The sequence below is a fragment of the Cyprinus carpio genome, chromosome B5 (assembly GCF_018340385.1).
Source record: "Cyprinus carpio isolate SPL01 chromosome B5, ASM1834038v1, whole genome shotgun sequence".
Lineage (NCBI taxonomy): Eukaryota > Metazoa > Chordata > Actinopteri > Cypriniformes > Cyprinidae > Cyprinus > Cyprinus carpio.
Window position 1 is genome coordinate 10910447 of NC_056601.1, and position 22232 is coordinate 10932678.

Consider the following 22232-nt stretch of genomic DNA (forward strand, 5'->3'; position numbering starts at 1 on the left):
GCACGCAGCTGGACAGTATCAGTGCAGATAGTGTATGAATGCCTATGAATAATGGGGTCAGTGGCAGTAACAGCCAAAAAAAACGTAAACATGTAAGTCATGTCAAAATCATGGTGCAGAATAACAGAGTAAAGCATATTTCATCTTAAATGAGGGGAACAAGTAGTTTTAGGCTTTATATTATATTCAATCGTATAATATATTATGTTATATATTGGATAATGAGTACTGTTTTTTATGAAGATTTTAATGTCAGGTATTCTTATGTAAAAAAAAAAAAAAAAACATGCAGCAACCTGTAGCACATTATTCTGCCTGCACAAAGAACGCATTAAATCCTTATATAATCCTATAATAAAGCATGCAAACAGTCAGTGGTTAATATTCCTCCCTGCATGACCTCTTTCCTCTCCTGCATGATCTTTAGCCAGAGTTTAACCCATGACTCCATTACTCCTACTTCATTTCTTTGTAGCACTAACTAAACTCCAAAAGTCTGTAGATAGATAATGGAGCAAATGTGTGTGTTTGTGTGTGTCTTTCTCTTCCCACTGGTACATCAGAGATTCACACTGCTTTAACAGCCCTCGGGTCCCAAGTGAGGGCTCACATCTCATATAAATCAGGACTGAAACTAAGCCAACTAAGAAAGATGACATTGCTAATCAAGACAGTACATTAAAGGGGTCATAAATCACAATTCCCTTGATCTTTTGACAGAGGTCATTGTACTGTAAAACATTCTGTAAGTTTTAGAACTCAAAACTTTCTCATTAATATAAAAACAGATTATATTGAAGCCAGTCTGTCAAAACGACAGCTTGTGGAATGTACCACTTTATGACATAATAGTGTGGTTAACACTGCCTCCACAGAAAAAGATCAACGCCTGCTTCTACATCACTGCCTGTTTAGCCCCGCCTACCGATTTGCACACGTAACGAAAGAGACAAATGCAGAAACCAAACAATAAAGATGGTTCAGAAGACAACAAAACGCAGTGCCAAGTTGTGGAAAAACTCAGTCAGTGATTTCAGTCATTTCATTTTACTGCGGATTTACAAACAAGGCACAAATCGACAAATTCGATTTTCAGAAAGATTGAAACAAAGACGATGCTGTGCCGACTATATTGGATTCGATCCAACAGTATGTAATGGCGCACCACGCAGATGTGACTTTTGTTATTATGTGATCACTTTTGCTTTGTCTGTTATTATAGATCGTTTGATATGTACTGAGTATTTATGGATTTTTAACCTAAATGACAGCACTGTTCATCAATGAAGGATGTAGGCTGTCAAACATAGGCAGCTGTTAGCCAATCATAGCAGTGGGCGTTTACTTCTGAGCCTACAATCCGTCAAACCTATTCAAACAGAGCATTCTGATACGGGGGGTGAAAAACAGGACAGAAAATAGCCAATTACTTCTAAATTAGGATGATTTTTGATGTAAATTTTTTTTATAACATTATAAGGTGACTTCAGAGAACAGTACAAATTAATTAAAAAAAGGCAGTTCATGACCCTTTTAAAAAGGGATTGTTCTGCTATTTTGGAAACTTAAAAGGCGATGCTTAGCTGCCCTAAAACTATGAAATAACCACAGAATGCTTCAGTAAAAAGAAGGAATTTATGCTCTTGTTTGAGTGAAAATGATCCAGAAGCATTTCAAAATCTTCTTGGAATCTGATACTCACTGGGAATAGTAACTTTGTTAAACACTACGAGGAAGTCAATCAGAATCCTGGATTATCAAATAAACTTAACAATACATACATAATCTAAACAATATACACATGAGGAGACACAAAACCAGGCTTTATTTCATTCAGAGTCCTCGTGCCTTGACTAAAACACTCTGTGAGGATGAAGTGGGTTCGCTGTCATCTTTGACAATCACCTCTTTGGTGACCCCGTGTGCGTCCACAACAACCGCTGTTTTCTTTAAGTCCTCATATTTCTTTTGTCTATCAGCCATGGCAGTGCAAGCCTCAATCACTTCATCGCTTTCAAAATCATAATCACTCTTCAGCTCAGGAGCTTCCACAAGCAGCCTTCGGGCTTCATCTTCCTGTTTCTCTCTTTCACGGAGAGCTTTTTGCTGCTCCCGGAGCTGTAGGGCCCAGCCTAGGTCTTCCTCCCAGAGGGGGCGCTCAGATGGATACATGTGCAACGCCACTTGGAAGGACCGTACAGCCTGAAACATACAGAGGGAACATTAAATGTGTGGGAATTAACATAAAATAGGATTAATAAATGCTTTAGAAGTATTTATCATTCTTAGTTAAGATAAACAAATGTAATCTTATTGTAAATGTGTTATTTGATCAATAATATAGTAAACACTAATATTGTGAAATACTATTACAATTTGAATGGTGTTAGATTTGAATACATTTCAAAATTTAACTTATTCCTCTGAGGCAAAGGCCTTTGCTGTCTTCAGTGTCACATGATCCTTCAGAAATCATTCATGAAAATGGTTTACTACCCAAATAATACATTCGTTAATGAATAGAAAGTTCAAAAGGACAGCATTAATTTGAGATATAAATCTATTGCAACATTATTAAGTCTAACTCTTCGAACCTACAGTTAACTTCTATCTCAAGAAGTCCAGTTTCATTTATATTATTTCATGTTTTTATTTGAACTTAAATGTTTGATATGACCAAAAGCAGTGGCACACTGAATGCTAGTTCTGCCCTCTGCTGTATTTTGCTAAAATATAAAATGCATGGACTCTAGCTCTTCATGAGGATATACCTTACACTCCAAAATGAACATGAACAGATGTTTATTCCACAATCAAACCAAATGAGCATTCATGACTCCCTGCTAGTTCTCATAATAAAATAAACCTCAGCTGCCTTCTGGAACTAATGAAAATGTACTAAAACAACTTAATTTATAAGTCATTTCCCATTTCTAGCCAAAAAAAACACTTTAAAAAATAAGATAAAAAGAAACACGCATGTGGTTTCAGCTCAATTTATAATAAGCTTGACTTATAATAAGCCCTGACAAATCACATCATCCATGATTGCATTAAAAAAAAAAACAGCAGCTGCAAACCACATTATTAAGAATGAAACATCAACTACATGTGTCCGATTTATTCTACACTCAATATTTGATATCCACAGTATTAAAATGATCATCAGATAGATAAATATTTATTTCCTGAAGATGGCTTTTATGTGCAAACAGTATCACAGCTGCTTGAGTGCTGAAGAGGTCGTTCAGTCTATGGAGAACTGATCTAACACATGTTCATTTAATTCCGTATGAGGTCTAAAGCCTAGTTCCTGCTGTGAATCAGTCACCCTGCTCGTGTTACCCAGGGGACGAGGGGATGAAAGAGAGAGAAAGAATGACATTTGCTTTCTCTTCATCCCCTGGGAAAATAATGAATTCATAAATAGGATTTAGCGAGCCATTTTACTTTCATAATTGCCCTATTGACTTGACAATCTACAAAGGAATGGTCGACTCCTTCAACTGAAACACAAGATCACGTATCAGCCTGAGAGAGGAAGAATATCAGAGCCAGTGTGAGCAGGAACCAAGAATCTCTAGCCCTTGTCAAGAAGAAAACCTTTAATGAGGAATAAAGCCATCTGATGGCTTCGGGAGCCCTTTCCTCCTCCAGAGTCCTGATCGATTTAGCAGAGATGATTTCAACAGTTGTGCTGAAGTCATGATATAGACTCATTCAATCTTGCCTTGTCCATTTGAAGTGACTAACGTAGAAACTGAAAAGTGCTGAATCCTGTAAGATGACTTTTTTTCTTTTTTGTACAAATACAAAAGTTACTTGACATTTTCATGTGGATATAACAACAAAAGTAGGCATGAAAGGGAAATTCAAAATGCAAGCTATTGATCTTTTTGTGAACAATTATGCACGTATTTCATTTTTCAATCTCACTATTTTAATCAAAATGTCATAACTCCAGACAAAGAAAATTACTAACAGCAACTTCTAAGAAAAACTTGTGCTCTTTTAAAACTGTACTACATTTTTTTTTTTTCAATAATTTATTAAAATATTAAGGGGGCAGAAAAAACCTAACCCTTCTTCTCCAGCCTCTTTATTTCTTACTGAAACTTAACAGAACATTCCTTTGGAATGAACTGGAGATTTCCAGGAACAGCAGTAAATGTGCTTAAAATGTGGTCAAATTGATTGGATATTAATCTTTTGTGAGCTGGAATGAATCGCCCAATGTAAAATGAGTTGTTTTTCTTTAAAGAATGTGTTAAATTATGCAATATCATGATTTAAATTCTGGATACTATGATTCAGAATCAAAAAAAATGTTAATAAGGCCTCATTTAAAATGATTACAAATGATCAGCATGGTTCCAAAAGCTTCAACGATGCATAAACATTGATGCTATGAACTCTACTTTGACCCAATGGACATAAATATTATTAAAACTAATCATTTACATTAAAGCAAAATGAATGCAGGAGCTCTTATTGATGTTACACGTTCATTTGAGAATGAACACTGGCACATTTTAAATAAATCTTGAGAAATTACCATGTGCTATGAATTTAAGATTCGGGCAGGGAAATAGTTATCATCCTTGTTGTGAACAACCTTTTAATAAAAAGTTAATTATCATTGCAGCAGTTCTAAGAAAATGTGTTCCATGATCCTGAAAAAAACTACAGCCCTCTTAAAAATCACAGAACGTAAACATTAGTCCTAAAATTTCATCTGAGTCCTTCTCCATCCTCAGGTTATTTTTCTCTTTGGTGAATGACTTGACAAGGCATGCTTAGCCCAAAATAGTAAAGTATTTATTCAATTTCTAGCCAAGACGTCAAACTCAGTGTGTGCGATGAGTGTTTGGATTACTATACACACACACGCAAGTAGTTACTAGCTGGAGAACTGAAGGATCTGCAAGGTTTTCTTTCATTAAGCATGTCTGTCTAATGCACACAATCACACACAGGTCAGGGCATGTAAGGTGTGGCAGTGTTCCTCTTCAAGTAATCTTCCATGCTCCTGGGCTTGGATGTACTGAACTACACAATTCATCACAATGACACTCAATTTGTGTGATGGATAAGTGGCAAGAGGACTTATTCACCTCATATTGACTGACAAGGACACTGACAGCATAACATGGAGGGACGCTAGATTGGAGACCACAGGCTGTTTGATTAAAAACGGAAGAGATGCTTCAGAATGCTAAATAAACTGTGTGGAAACAATTCTTCACCTAATAATCCGACTCCCAAGGTCGGCTGTTCATTTAAGCTATACAGGTTGTCGCCTAGGGCCCTGATGTTTTAGGATGGGATATAATAAAAGAGAACATTTAGTATACGCCGTTCGTTACTAAACAAACAAACAAAAAATAGACAAACCAAAAAGCAAGGACGCTTCAATTGCAATCAATGAACGGGAACTCTGCTTATCGAATAAAAAAAAAACATTGAATCTTTGGACTAAATATCACATTTATGTACACATTTATGTCTGAAAATATTGCAGTGGTTCTGTTTATTTATTTATTTTTTACGGTAAGACCCGATGGGGCAGATTTAACTATATACTTTTGGCATAATTGCAGCTCATTACATAAAATCTACTTACAAGTTCTACTTCGCCAAGACTTAGATGGGCGCGGCCAAGAGTTTGCCACGCCTCCCACCAGAGGGGGCGGAGCCTGGTGGCCATCTCTGCAGACTGCACAGCCAGGAACACTTCTTGAAGGGTGATCAACACCTAAGGATTACACATCACAAAGTTAGAAGTTGACAGACTCAATTCTGAAATATTTTCTCAAGACTAATTTTGAAAAAGCTAAACAGATTTTAAAGTCGCCCCATTAGGGATTTTTGAAAATGACCTTTTATGCAGTGTGTAATGTAGCGGTATGTGAATGAAAGCAGTCTGCAAAGTAAAGCTGAAAGTGCATCATAAATAAAGTTATTGTCTCACAAAAGATGGAGTCGACCCTGCATGGCTAAAACGAGTCATTTAAAATTAAAATTCCCTTTCCATCAAGTTCACACGTCAAATGTTAACATATGCATTATGCCTGCTTACGTTCTGCATGGACATTCCGTGTAAACTTGAACCCTCCTCAAAGGCTGTAGCTTGTTCGTGTGGATAATATGTTGACAATTGTTATCTGGGTCTTCTTTACTACATTCCGTTTCCGACATGCACTGTATTCAGTAGACGAAGTGCAACAGACTGGGTCATTGGACCAATCAGAGTAGCCTCACGCAAAGGAGGGGTTTGGAAGTATGAATCTTCAAATTAATAATTTGAGAGTCGTTGAGAAATAAGGTAAATTTATATGCATACAGTATTATAAGAAAATGAAAGTTTTTGACCTTGCATTCATGTAACCCTGTTGTAGGGGACTCCCAAAACCAAATTATGAAGCTTTCAAATAGCATAATATGAGCACTTTAAAAGACTAGGCATCAAAGACTTGCTGACTGGAAATCATACACCAAATGAATGATGATCACAATCTACCAGACTACCGGTTGTTTCCAACACAACAAAGTCACACAGAACACACGCCTCATTGCTAGAAGACGCATGACAAATGAAAACAATATGAGCTCTAAAACGGACTCCTCCAAATGAATGGGATCATAGTCTGAAACTATGGAGATAAAAATGGAGTTTGTGGCCATCTGTGAAATCGGTCTCCTCCAACTGGCCAAAATCTTCAGACAGGCTGTTACTTTCTGCAATGTTAACCAACTCCTCCAGACTGCAAATCGGGGCCAAAATTTGGGCAAATGTTGTGCAGTGTATTCCAGCCTTTACAAAACCTGATTTATGCAACTTACAACAGCCCTTTAGCACATTGTTAACAATTTAAAAAAAATTTAAGAAAACGAATTTTTTTTAAATTCACTTTGAGGTATGACTAGGTATAATTTATGGAAGAACAAAACTAAATAATTTTCACCACCCCCAGACCTAATTTCAGTCAGATACCCAAATATGACTGTTCTAAAAGGGTATTGCAGTTTTCCTGAAGTAACACATGGTTATTTAGGCTTCAAGTTTGGTCTATAATTAATGGCAAGAATGAGCAACTCTATTCATATTTACTCAATTACAACAGTTCCCAAGCTGATGTAATTTAAAATTTTATTTTAAACATCAATAAAGTTTTATCACAACGCAAAACATCCACTTGGGCCATAAGAGAGAGACAATATAATAACAACGAGCGAGCAAACACTGCACTACGTGGTAACACAGGGATGTTCTTACATCACAGATGTTTCCATTATGGAGTTTTATTTACTTAAAGCCTTTAAATTCAGGTCAGCCCAATAATCAAAGTAAATACAAGCTTTATACAGGGCAGGGTGTTGCCAGAGTAACAGCAGTTAAAGGACAAAACTGGGCTGTAATCTTAGTTTCCAGCAGGTTTGGTTCTGAATTTGCAGGCAGGCTGAAAAATGTTAGATTCACGATGAGGTGAGAGCCACTGCTAAACAATAAGCAGATGCAGGGGACACGATGAGAGAGGAGAAAGGACAAATTGAAAGGAAAATTTAAAAATAAACTTTATGCAAACTCGACTTGTTGTGAAACATTGCTTGTAGATGGATCAGGGCAAGACCAGAGCCAACCTGCCACTTCAATGCGATCAGATTACTAATGAGAGACACACTCAATCATCACTCTTTTCAGGTGACTCACCTCATATAATCATGTGATCAGTCAGGAAAAGGTCACAACAAGAAGGGGAAAATAAGGACAGCCAGTGATGAAATAAATCTCTGACCTATGCTGCGCTCAAGTGCTTCTGGGAAATTCCCACTAGTGAGTATGAGTTGGGAAGTCATAATTGTATGATGTGAGTTCAAGTAAAAAAAAAAATCAAAATAAAATGGAATGACTGGACAGTTTTATTATAGGCAGGAAGAAAAAAAAGTCCACATTAGGTACAACAAATAAAAGTGTAAAGTCAACATTCACAGTAATGTATCAAATCAAATCAAATCTCTTTGTCACACATCGTGTACACAAGTATAACCATGGTGAAATTCTTAGGTACAAGACTCTGTGCCATGGCAGTACAAGAAACAAGAAAAAAAAAACAATATGCACATTTTACACAATATAGATATTTTTCACAATATACAATAGACAATTGTACACAATATACAATATATATTGTGTATATTGTATTGTATTGTGATCAAAAGAAATTTGAAAGAAAGTGCAGAGCTTTCTTTTGGTAATTATGCCTTTAGGGTGTTCTTCATGTACACTCAACTCAATAAATCAGCCAAATAAATTGTGATCATTCTGACATGACCAACAGATGTTCAACCTCTAGTGAAGCTTCACTGAATGCAGTGGATGCCAATCATTCATAACCAATAAGAAATGCAATGCTTTGTTATATATTTTTAACTGATATTATTTATTATTAAACTTAATAACCTTAATTAAAATGATGCCAAACAATTTCATATTTCTATTGGCTTGCTCTTTATAGCATGCAGAAAAACAACTTTATAGGTTTTCCAGATGCAGTTTTTTGCAAAGAAATATGTTTAAATGTATGTACGTACTTTATTCATTTTGAAAAACTATAATAGAGAGCCAATTGTATTATAAAACCTGCTCTATCACTGTTACATGTTTCGCAAAGACTATTTGATTTAGGCTTTATCCAGTTTCTGAAGTTAACACCCACATACCGAGTCTGTGTTAGATCTCTGAATGAGAGTACTAGATGAGAATATGAACAGACTGTTGTTGCTTGGATTGAAAATTTAATCAGGAAATCAATCAGTCGAAAGGGGTTTTAAAGTCCAACTGTCATTTCACTCACACTCATCTTTGCCATGAAAAACAAAACTACAACAGACAACGTTCACAGACATCAAAGCCAATACTCTTGTGCCAAAGATAAGATGAAGAGCAATGAAAGAGGAGTTTAAAAGTGAGAAATAATAGAGGATGGAAATTTAAAGAAAAAGACAGTGAAGGATGGGAAAGATAAAACAGGGTTACAAGAAGACAGAAAGAACAGACTAAGTGAGGAGATGTAATGACTGCTGGATGTAATCTGTCCTATGTTAGTGAAATAAGAGAGCAATCAAGTGTGTTTGTGTGTGCACTCATCTCAGTAAACAGCTATACGGTGGCCCAGTAGTGCACAACACAATGGAAATAAGCCGCAACACAAAGGAAACAAGCCGCTAAACATCAAAATTAGTACAACACAATTGAAACAAGAGGCAACACAATGGAAACAAGACACAACATAACGAAATTAGAACAACACAACGAAATCAGCTCAGCTCAACACAATGGAAACAAGTCACAACACAATAGAAACAAGACACAACACAACGAAATTAGCACAACAATGGAAACAAGACACAACACAAGTGAAATGAGCAATAACAACACGATGACAACACTAAGAAACTGGTCCTATGTGTTATGTTGTGGGAGCTAAGTCACTGAACAGGCTCTATAGCACATGCATGTGTGCGTATGACTGAGTAAGGCAAGCACGTACGCAAACATCTATGTCAAGATTTAGGGCCATTCAGCAAATTCTGTACAGACTAGTGAAGTAAAATAAATGAGAAAACCAGATGATGCAATCCAAGACAATTCCTGAGAAGAGCTTACACTGCAGATATGTTGAAATCATGAAAGTCTAAAGCTTAAATCTGTCTTTGTTTTTTATCACAGAATTTGGTCATCATTTCAAATGCCTGCAATTTAAAAATGACATGTCAAAATGACAAAACATACAGTAACTAAGATCCTGATAAACAAGTAAAAGAAGTAAACAAGTAAAATAAATTACATAACATTTCAATCTATCGATACCCTCTGTTTAGTGCAAAATCAATTTCAAGTAAGATGTCAAAGATATGGAAATACTCGACAGAAAAACTGACTGATATTTTGAGTTGATCTGCCTCTGCCAGATTCAAGATACTGTAGCAGACTCTTATCTTTACTGTCAGAGCTAAAGCTGAGATGAGATGCTAGGAGTGGATAATAGATAGGAGAAAGTGAAAGACAGGATATTAAAGGTAAGATGAAAGAAGGAGGTGACAAATAACAGAGCAGATAAAAAGGCTGATTAGGTCATTTGTTGACTGAAACTAATGGGCATCTTTGGCTCATCATAACCTGGAACCACCATCTGCTCTACCAGCTCTGCCATCTTAACAATAATATTATCTATTCCGTGATTTTAATAGATGATTTTCTGTGTGCAAATGTTTTACAAATATATCCTGTTACCATCTGATTTGTACAAAAGCAGGTGCTTACAAACATTTTCCCATGTGTACACTGGATGAAGACGTTGCTCTGGCTTGTTAAAGTTGAGGTAGCAGCCCGCCTGGAGGGTCGTCAAAGTGCTTTTCTTTCTTTTATGGTCTTAACACTGTCATTCATCATCATAAAACAGGTTTACTATTCATTACAATCTCCTAACATATTAATGTGATCGTTAAACATATTTTTTTATAAACAGCCCACCATTAGCTGAAGTAAACTCCATGATCGTGTTCATGACATTATTTTAACCAATATTCAGTGAACAACAATAATACATTCAATAATATATATTTTTAGTTATTTTTTAGTAATCAGACAGGGTAATGAAAGAAACACAGCACTCCTTCAACACTGTTTTTAACATTTCATTGTGTTCGACACATTTCCTCACGGGGGTTGTAGACAGATGATTACCACATATCTAGGTTACTAACTTGAAGGATCCCATGTCTGATACCAAGCAAATGTGACTCATGAACTGGTGAGTTAATGACATAGTGTAACAGCTTTGTCAGATCACCACTGCGCTCTTGTGCAAGACATTTAAACCCAACGGGGCTTTCCCTACAATAAGGCATGAGAAAGCATCTGCTAAATGGCATCATTTATTTATGTTGATGTGGCTTGCATATTCAGGATCACTATCTAAAATCGGTGGTGTCATCAAGGAATAATAATTCCATCCAGAGTGAAGGACAGATACAGTATGTCTATCATGTTCTCTATGTAAGATACAGTTTGTGTGGTAACAGCACAAGACAGTGAGAGACAAGAAGGTACAATACAGAAAAAAACCCTAGATGTCAAAACGTTCTGTTATAAAGCCACAAATAGGGAGTGTGTTTGGACAGTGAAACATAGGGAGGAGGAAATGAAAATAACAGAGAGGAAAATAGTGTGTCAGCATAACAGCTGTGCGTCTCTACATCTGCGGTAAATTCCACTATTGCAGACTTACCATTTACATTAAAATTAATTTTAGTGTGAATCAATTTAGCAGATTTTCTTTTTTACCTGTGACTTGATCTCATACAGCACAGCATCGTCTGGCGTGAGCTGAATAGCCTCATCCCACCTCTTCAATGCCTCCCAGTTCCTACAGCAAACACATATACAGAAAATACTCCTGTAAATGATTGTTTAAAATATCGAACACGCATAACAACTACAGTATGTTTAAACACACATAGTGCAAATGCACATACAAGAACACAAACACTGCTGCACACACTTATTAAATCACTTCATTATTAAAACACTTACAATCAAACTGTTATCAAAGGCCAAATGTCTAGCATTTGTCAAGATTTATATGACAAATGGAATTTAAATTATCATTCAACACCTACAGTGAACGAAAAAGCTAAATTAATTGTCAGTGAATGGTTTTAGTCGTACAAAGCACACAACAAATATTTGTTGGGCTGAATGAAAAGCAAATTCACACTGATACAATAGATGATTCAAGCACATCTCTAGCGAGTCTGTTAACTGGTAAGCATCAGAAAAAGTCAATTTTAGTAATCATAGCCAATTTTAGTAAATAGAACAGCAATTGCGATGACTAAAGAAAGCATGCATTTTGAGTGGCTTATCAAGACTTGGCGAATAAATCAATTTTAGCTAGGCAAGACACATATTTCTAAGCATAAACTTAAGAGCTTTCTGGTTTGCAAAATATATAATATACTATAATATAATGGATGTATGCACACACACACACACACACACACAGACCCTCATGACAGTTGAGGCAGAGTGAGCAACATAAGGTATGTATGGGGTAAAACAGGATATTTGACGACAGGTTTAACACATGCAACTGCAAGTCTTCTCTTGTTTTCATTCCCTCCAGAAAAAGCTAACTGACAAAAGAGTATAAATAAGTGTTTTGATAGCTCATCAGAATATGGGGTTTAAAAAAAAATCACTTTCTTATGACTATAACCATTACACAAAAGAAAACCGTCTACAGCCTATAGCTGTAGTGCAATTTGTAGTGCAATTCCCATTATTTTTAGATACTTGCATCATAAAATTCAATGTTTTAGGGTGCAAAGAAATGTTCTTGTGGAAATAGGACATGAGGAGTCAGTTTTCCCAAAATAAGGAGTCAGACTGAATCTTATTTGACACTAGGCTGTGTTTAGATTCTTGGCATACTGCTAACTTTGCGTAGACAATTTGACAGTAAATGATCAGGCCATTTTTTTTTCATTGTGAAAGAAACCAAAAGGCTTGTTAATTGAAAACTGTTTGCTGGTTAATTGATCAGCTGTTTTGAAAACAGACGTACAGGTACATTGTGTGCTTGAATGCTTTATGTCAGAACATGCAGTCTTCTAAGAAAACCAAAGTAATTACTTTACCTACGTCACAAAGTCTGAAATGATAAGTTCAAATTTCAAAACATGTCACTAGTTGGAAATGCTGGCAATGAGGGTCAGACATCATTAAATTGAAGACTTTGAATTTTAAGCCCTTATAAATTCCTGTAATTCTCCAGACCAAGCAGTCACCTCCTCTTCACAAAACCAGCTCCTGTATTTACACAATGTAAGCTAGTAAAAAACTAAGTTAGAGTTAAACATCAGCTGGGCAAATACAACATGCCATTTTTCTAAGAGTCCATAAAAATGGTTTAGATCCATTACGCTGTGCCATGTCTGTGTTTATCATGCAAATAATATACAGTGATTAAACGGAAGCACTTTTCAGAGACCTGTGGTAATTGGTGAGATAAGGGCTTCCTATGAAGGAATTAATCAAAGCGCCCACAGGGGAAGAAAAAAATGCCTCAAAGTCAGATTACTAGATACTTTCCAAGTACACGATTGTGAAATACGTCATAAGCTATGGAAAGGGAAAAAGTACATAGTGTTACTGTACCTGCAAAAGTGGGCGTAGCATAGGTATGTGGCAAGGTGTTCTCCTGTTCATATTTTCAAACATACCTCACACTAGAGTAACATAAAATTAGCTGATTGCGCAAAACATGGTAAACAAAACTTTTTACTGATACTATACATGGAATTTTCACTATTTAATATTAACTTCAACAGCAAAATATAATATGTTGGAACACCTCAGGCAATGTTATGGGAACAAAGGTCAGCCAGCTATGTAATCAATTTAAAATTACAAATATGCTCTGTCACAATCTGACGGTACATTATTAGTAGAAAAGTAAGACAGGTGTTTGCAAAAAAACATCTTGTCATTTTTCTTCTCTGAAACCATGTGCTGCATGTGGTAGTGTAAAAGGGTGTCTGGGTGTGGTTGTGAGAAACCACAAATGTTTTGTGTGACAAATGACACGGAGAAAGCACAGAGTCAAGTGTGTTTCTTCTGATCGCTTCTCTCTTAAGTGTAAACATTAAGTCTTAATATCACAGAATATGCTAATAAAAAACAAATAGCAAATTTATCAGCAAGACATGGAAATTGAAGTTGAGTTCAGCATTAGGAATATGCTAGGTAATAATAAGTCACCTGCTATTTCTGTTGTTTGGTAGCAAAATCTTTCACTTTTGAACTGGTAGCACTTTCAGAACTTAAATTACAGATGTACAGACATCTGTAAAATCAGTTCTGCAATGGAAACTTACAAATGGTCTCATTTCATCCCGCTTAATGAAGTATGGCAGGAAGGTTTTACTCGAAATTAATGTCACCCAGGAAATAGTACCACTAATAGTGGAAAAGCTCTGACATGTGTCAACATTACTGACAGGAGAAGACACAAGCCATCTGTCCTGTCACGTTTTTCATGAGAGACAACTTACTGAACATCAATGAGTTAAGGATTATAGGGTGTTGTTTTCACATGATGAAATCTGGCTGATTTCACATCATGGTCAAAACAGGAAACCCACCTACACTGAACTGCATATGGTAATATGGTTTAATATTTTGTTAATTGTATAGTGAAAGGATACTGTTGAAAGCAAGTTTCACACCCTTTCACTATATACTGTATATATATATATATATATATATATATATATATATATATATATATATATATATATATATATATATATATATATATATATATATAACATTTGAAGTGGATCAAAAAGTTCATCAGAGTTGTTCTAAGTCAAGAACACATTTTGGTTTTAGGTGAACTTTGATGAAGGTTTTTGATCCACTTCAAATATATTTTAATCATGACAACTCTCTGAAGATTTTAGCATGGTGATGTATATGACACTGCTAATGTATTTGGTTTTGGTGGAATAGATCTGCTACGCTGCTGGTGCTGCTGCTGAATTGCTGATGTAGTTTGTTATTGCTGTAGTTGTAGGTTATTGCTGCTGCTGCAAGCAAGTACACGAACTTGCTACTGCCAATGCATATGGCGATACGGTGCCATGAGTATTTAAGACATACTGCTGCTGCACATATAGGATATAAATAATCCGTAGCAGATCTACACAGGTGGAGCTGGGGAAGGTGGAGGGTTTTAGAGAAACTCGGAAATCTCAAGTGAATGCTAACCAGCCATAATGCAAGGCAGGAAGCTCACTGGCTGCATATGCAGCATGAACCAATCAGCTTGTGCCAAGTCGTTTAACTCTCTGAATATCATCAGTTGCATTAACAACCCATCTGTCTGTGCCATCTAGAGTTTCATGAGTGAACTACATGTGCACACACACATATATATGTGTAATACTTCAACTAGTGTGATTCATAAATTACGATTTTATGATTCACACCAAGAAAAAATCAAATAGGTAATTAAGATGAGTTTTGAGTGAGATAAAAATCAAATTTCTCCAACCTGAGTATTTACACTTAAGTCACATGAAAGTAAAAGTAAAATATGTATATATATAACATTTGAAGTGGATCAAAAAGTTCATCAGAGTTGTTCTAAGTCAAGAACACATTTTGGTTTTAGGTGAACTTTGATGAAGGTTTTTGATCCACTTCAAATATATTTTAATCATGACAACTCTCTGAAGATTTTAGCATGGTGATGTATATGACACTGCTAATGTATTTGGTTTTGGTGGAATAGATCTGCTACGCTGCTGGTGCTGCTGCTGAATTGCTGATGTAGTTTGTTATTGCTGTAGTTGTAGGTTATTGCTGCTGCTGCAAGCAAGTACACGAACTTGCTACTGCCAATGCATATGGCGATACGGTGCCATGAGTATTTAAGACATACTGCTGCTGCACATATAGGATATAAAATAATCCGTAGCAGATCTACACAGGTGGAGCTGGGGAAGGTGGAGGGTTTTAGAGAAACTCGGAAATCTCAAGTGAATGCTAACCAGCCATAATGCAAGGCAGGAAGCTCACTGGCTGCATATGCAGCATGAACCAATCAGCTTGTGCCAAGTCGTTTAACTCTCTGAATATCATCAGTTGCATTAACAACCCATCTGTCTGTGCCATCTAGAGCTTCATGAGTGAACTACATGTGCACACACACATATATGTGTAATACTTCAACTTGTGATTCATAAATTACGATTTTATGATTCACACCAAGAGAAAAATCAAATAGGTAATGAAGATGAGTTTTGAGTGAGATAAAAATCAAATTTCTCCAACCTGAGTGTTTACACTTAAGTCACATGAAAGTAAAAGTAAAATATGTATCCAGATTATTTTCACATGTTAAAATGGTTAAAGTGTTGCATTATCAGGTTAACTATGCAGCAGTTTATAATCAGCAACAATGGCTGTAAGCCTTGATCTAACTGAGAGGAAATTTATAAGAAAGTAAAGCCCCACCAAGAAGTAAAAGAAACAAAGTGAAAGTCATGTTAATACTGGGATAACTAATTGGTCTCAGGGTTAAATGGCAGAGTAAGCAAACTGCTGAGAAAATCCAGCTTTCAAAACTCCCATGCAGCTTAAGAACTAACTCGTTATATTGGGTTAGAAATAAATATAATGCATCTTCTAAGCATGGCACTACAGTTGGATAGCAGTGATGATCCTTGACCTCATATTTTTCACCCTTTGTGTTTCAAAAACACAAAGAGAGTTTCAAATGCAGTCTAGTGAGTGCACTGTGCTGACCTGTACACACTTTCCTCCAGCTCCATGTAATTTCCTTATCACAATCCACTTATTCTTCAAAAAACTTGATTATAAGTGTCACCAAGGGCAACACGCCTCTTCAGGGGCTGCTGGGTTTTCACTTATTGGTGTAAAGCATTAGCCAGCACCATGTTTAACAGAGCATCATCACTGACCCCAGCTATAATGGCTACAACATGTGAAATGTTAAGGTGATTTAAAGTAATAAAGGCGTTTAAGTCTTTTGTGAGAATGTGAATGAGACAGAGTCACCTTAAATTACCTGCCGTAGCATCTGCACTATTGTACAGCAAATGGTCCCATATAATAGGTGGCCTTAACTACTATGTACAATGCATTTACTGTGTTCATATTGTATCGCAAAACATTGTTACACTTTATTTTAAGGTGTCCTTATTACGGTGTAGTTGTACATTTAAGTACTGAATAATATTAATTAACTACATGTACTTACTGTATTAGGATTAGGGTTCAGCTTAGGGTTACTTGAATGTAATTATGCATAATTAACCATTATTATAATAGTAAATACATGTAATGTGTAACAAGAACATCTTAAAATAAAGAGTTACCCAAAACACTTCTGCTGCAGTTGAGTTGGGATATGGGTAAGGTTAGGGACAGGTTTGGTGGTATGGGTAGGTTTAAGGGTGAGTTAAGATGTAAGGGATGGGTCAACAGTGTAATTATAAATGTAATGTAACACAAAAGTGCATTGTTCCAAATTATTCATTTAAATTTAAGTACATAGTAGTTAAGGCCACCTAATATAAAGTGGGACCAAATAGAAATGTAAAAACATTGACTGAAATATACATTGATACCTCCATATACACACTACATTTCTACAATAAAAATCTCTTGAGGGATACATAGACTACTTTGAATAATCATCCTTTTCAAATAGTATATGTAAAATATATAAATTGATTATGTGCACACTTCCACAAACTTAAAAAAAAGGTGAATGTGGGCATTTTATGTATCATTCATTCATTTTAATTTGTTTCAGATTTCCAATACATTCAAATATATTTAGATCCACTGTCTAGATTCACTTCATATTCTTATAGCATGACAATGAATGAAGGTCAAATGAGCCTAGAGAACCCTCTTTGGACAGTGCTATTTTTGCCCTCCACAGTTAAATGGGACGCTTAACGAAGAGTAAAGAGAGAAAAAAAGGACAAGTAATGCAGTGTGCAAACCTTCATTTTTTCATTTTTCCTTTTTGAAGATCATCCTATGCATGATAAAACGATCAAAAATTCCCAGTAGCAATAAAAAGGGAAGAACAGTTTCCAGTAGAAAATTGATCCTCACGTGGATATCTTTAATTATGGTTATTAAAAAAAAAACAAAAAACTTCTTTGCTCAGGAGTCAAAAGGTACACAGTCAAACATTTTACACCCGTTATACGGTTACCTGCTGTTTTCAGTCAATTTTATGAGCCCAACGGCAAGACTGTTTACACCAAATGCAAGTCACCAAATCTGCAGCCAAAGAACACTACAGGGACAGCCGGTCCTTTAGCAAGACAGAGCCAAAGGGGTAATTATACATAAACACTAAAACCTGTGGCCCTGTCATTTACCTCACTTGATCAGGCAATAAATAGATTCAACAACCCGCCAAAGACCAGCTGCTACCAACGCTTTAGACACATCATCACATTTTCTAGTGAACACTATCCGGCCTTCCTTTAATTTCTCTGAAAAAGCAGGTGCAACAAATATTGGCATAATGCTACGGTAATCACATCATGAGCAGCAGCGGCCTACAGTACATTTTTACACAGTTCGAGTCAAAGTGCTGCTTAATCATGCCATTAAAATCATTTCAAACTACAGCTCTTAAAGGAATCCAAACAAGGACGGAGACAAAGAGAGTGAAGAAGAAAAGAAGGAGCTAAAATGTTGTAAAATTGAAGAGTGCCAATTCACCCTGACCATTCAGGGTCTTGTTAAGGCTTTACAGGGTAAGGCCGCAATAACAGCAGCTTGAGTTTAATCCATGCCTCTAAACCATCTTCCAGTAAGTTCAAGCTATTCTATTATCCTCTTTAAATGCTTGCTGGTTATGACATTTTATTGCCTTTCTTTGGACACTGAGAAAACAAGCGGCCTAATTTGACATATTGTTCCGGCTAAAAGGATGAGAAACTTGAGAAAGAAGCCCTTTTACCTCTCCATCTCATATTTCCTAACACCCACTCAGCTCAAAGAGATGAGGATCATCCTAAGGTTTATACAGACACACCTGCTACATTAATTCATATAAGAAATACTGCCTCCATGAGAAGAGGGTGCATATTAAACAATGACATAATTACTTATTATCTTTGAAAATAAATAACGAAAGCAAAAACTGCACATTGGAGTGTATCACCTTTCAGGTTGGTTGCACTTCATGACCGTTGGTTGAGCTTTTCACGGATATGCTAAAACCCAAAGTCCCATTTGAGTGTTAAAATTTTCAGCTTCTTCATACTGTACTGAACTCCTGTCTAGGCCTCTCCAGCCGGTGTCTGGCTTACTTCATGAAAGTCATTACAAGAATAAATTTCAATAGAAGTAGACAGATGTAATCCTTTATTCTACTTGAAATAAACAAAGCACAAGATTTGCTTTGAAAAGTGATATAATAAACAGCTTTATCCCTGCTAATATGTGCTCAATTTATATTTTTCATTCAGGACGAATTATGTAAATAGTTGGTTGTAAGTCAATGTTTTTAAAAGCACAGCAAACCCAGAAATCTATATATAATTCATTTGCATGCGGGTCTGGGCTGTCACGTTCCAAAATTACAAAAAGGGCACCATAAAAAGCATCATACCCCATACAACTTCTGCACTATATTTTAGGTCTTCTGAAGCAATATAATAGTTTTGTATGAGCCCGCATATTTTGGGTGAACAGGTTAAATAAGTGACATCCACATGCAGCGAGTCCATAACGAACCCACAGTCCCATCTGCTGGATGAATATGGCACTGTTATAATTGACACTGTAAGACCCACCACTTATCTTCTTTGTTGCTGACTCTAAGAAATCTGTTTCTATGACTGACAATAACTGCTTTGTCATGTTGCTGGCTAATGCATTGAGCTGCTTAAATAACAACTAACAGATGAATAACCGTAAAGGCAAAACAGCTGTCAGTTTTTCCTGGAAGGAATTTGGCTGGCAAACGCGGCCAGACTGTAAAAAACAGAAAGACTTACTGAAAATCAGGTAAGAGGAGAGAGGTTTTCCATGGGCCAGCAAGTATCTTATTATGTGACTTGTCTTTTCAAATCAGGCAGACAGCTCCCTATCAAAATCAGGACATCAATGTCATACCAGTTTGTATGTCTGTATATGCTATTATTCAAATGTCTGGAGTCGGTTAGATTTTTTCATGTTTTTGAAATAAAGTATGTTCATCAAGAATGCATTTATTTCATCAAAAATATGGTAAAACTGTAATATTGTGAAATGATGAAAACTTAAAAACCGTAATATTTTTACAATTACTGCATTCTAATTTAATACATTTTAAAATGTAATTTATTACTGTAATGGCAAAGCTGAATTTTCAGCAGCCATTTCTCCAGTCTTCAGTGTCACATGATCCTTCAGAAATCGTTTATGTTGATTTGGTGCTCAAGAAACTTACCTTACAACTTTACTGTTGAAACCCATTGCCCTGCTTATTATTTTGTGGAAACAGTAATTAATTATATATATATATATATATATATATATATAAGAAACATCTTGCTGAACCCTTACTTTCAAACAGTAGTGAACATAAGCAAGCGAATGGAAAAGAATAGATTACAATGGTGCACCCACAAAACACTGTGGAAACATTTAACGTCTTTACATAATTTTAAATCACTGACTCGCTTTTTGACTCATACCACATATAATGCTTCAGACTGTACCTAAGAAATAAAAACAGTAGAAGCAATGTTGTTTGACACTTGGCTCTTTCTGTACACTCTTCTTGCTATTCCCCAACATAGGCTGCCTAATAGCTCATCCAAACTTGCAATATTTAGTTCTCTGTTAAGACTGCTGGAAATAGACATTTGGATTTAACAAGCAGACTAATAAGCACACAAACAAACGTCTACCTGCCCTGCTCAGCGAGCAGCATCCCTTCATCCTTTAGCCTCTTGCTCTTAGCAGCACAATCCTCCAGCAGCACTTCACGTCGCCGCTTGATGACGTGCAGCCAATCAACTCCCTCCTTCTCCACATCCTCATCATCCGCCTGCTCTGAGTCCTTCTCAAACTGCTGCACTGTCGTCTTGGAAACTTTTTCTCCCACCTTACGTTTCCAACCAAAGGAGGCCATTCTGAAAAAAATAAATAAATAAATAAATTATATATATATATATATATATATATATATATATATATATATATATATATATATATATATATATATATATATATATAATGTATTTGAATTCTACATTACAATGTAACAATTACAAGGACAGCCACCACGCGTTTTCAAAAAATCATTTTTACAATACAAATAAGCACTGCTGATAGTGATTCAGAAGGTAGATCTGTTATTTTTCCTTATTCTTTGAAAATTACTATATGTGATACATTAACAAGTTCACAATATTTACATAAAATGTAAAGACACTGTCTGTGTGTATCCTTTAACTGTATAATTTCAGTAAAAGTCATGAGAAGGACATTAGAAAACTATTCTGAGGACAAACTAGGAAAATACTGTATTGTAAGACTATTGTATGATCTCATTTTAAATACTGTTTTGTATTCATTTAATACTACACTGTTTTTATTCCATGCAAAAGCGCTGGCAAAATAATTGATTTTAAAAAATTGTATAACATCATACTTTATAACTATATTTCCATTGGAATCAAAGAAGATACATAAAATAATATATTAATAAAAAATATCTCTTTTAACACACTAAGGTTGTTGTCTGTACTGAAACAAACGCATCATGCATTATTGTTTTTGCATTTATGATGGCTTAGCTCAATTGTAAATGTCTAGGTTGAGTCATCTCATATTGAACCTGTACTGCAAGAAGGTCAAGTGCACTTCTAATACAGCCAACTTGAGGTCAATAACAGGCGTAAGCTGGTGAAAATCTTAAGTAACACAAGGCTGTTTACAGTCCAATGCGAATTACTGCACAGGCCACATTCATATTGTGTGAAATAACAAACTGAAGGCGGCGGTCAATAAAGCACTTTCTGAGCTTTAATTTTTTAAAGAATCTTTACGTTTGCGCGTGCGGCTAAACATGTAGGCTAACGTTAAATTAAAACTATGGGTTTAAAAAAGCCAAATCTGATTCATAAATAGAAATGAAAATACCCCAGCACCAATGGCAGGTCGCGTTTTCATCTATGCGTTACTCACAAATGTTTTGGATTTGTCCACACTCAGCTCTCTAACCCGGAAGTACTGTAAAACTCTCTTAAAGGTACAGGGGCAGTTTTAAGAGACATTAAATATCACGAGAGTAGTTTATCTCTTCCATCTCACAACGACAACGGAGACTGGATGGATCTGAATCCTGTTTTTTGTTTAATTGTCACTGTATACAGTAACAAAAACAGGGATATTTATTTTGTAGATAAAAAAAGAGAAATAGCTTGTACATTGTCTTTTTTGGAGCAGTGAACATCTTCAAGTATTAATCAAGAGCTGTGATAAATCTTTGTCTTCTTTCTCCTGCTTTTGATTATTTATAGTAAAATATTATTTTAATCATTTTGAATTATCATCATTATCATTATCATTAATAAGTTTATTATTGTACTATATCAGTGATTCTCAACTCCAG

The 22232-nt window shown here is 35.8% G+C and overlaps 1 protein-coding gene across 2 annotated transcripts; it reads right to left on the reverse strand.

Annotated features, from left to right (window-relative positions):
- Positions 1-1616: 1616 nt before the first annotated feature.
- ttc33 (tetratricopeptide repeat domain 33) lies at positions 1617-21852 on the reverse strand. Of its 2 annotated transcripts, none has more exons than XM_042724278.1 (5): positions 21806-21852; positions 20524-20748; positions 11348-11429; positions 5624-5755; positions 1617-2202 (listed from the first exon to the last, which is right to left on the reverse strand). In XM_042724278.1, the coding sequence occupies exons 2-5, from the start codon at positions 20745-20747 to the stop codon at positions 1834-1836; spliced, it is 807 nt and encodes a 268-aa protein (XP_042580212.1). In that variant the 5' UTR covers position 20748; positions 21806-21852; the 3' UTR covers positions 1617-1833. The 2 variants fall into 2 exon arrangements, with proteins under 2 accessions (XP_042580212.1, XP_042580211.1); XM_042724277.1 differs by having other exon boundaries at positions 21761-21835.
- Between the last annotated feature and the right edge of the window lie 380 nt (positions 21853-22232).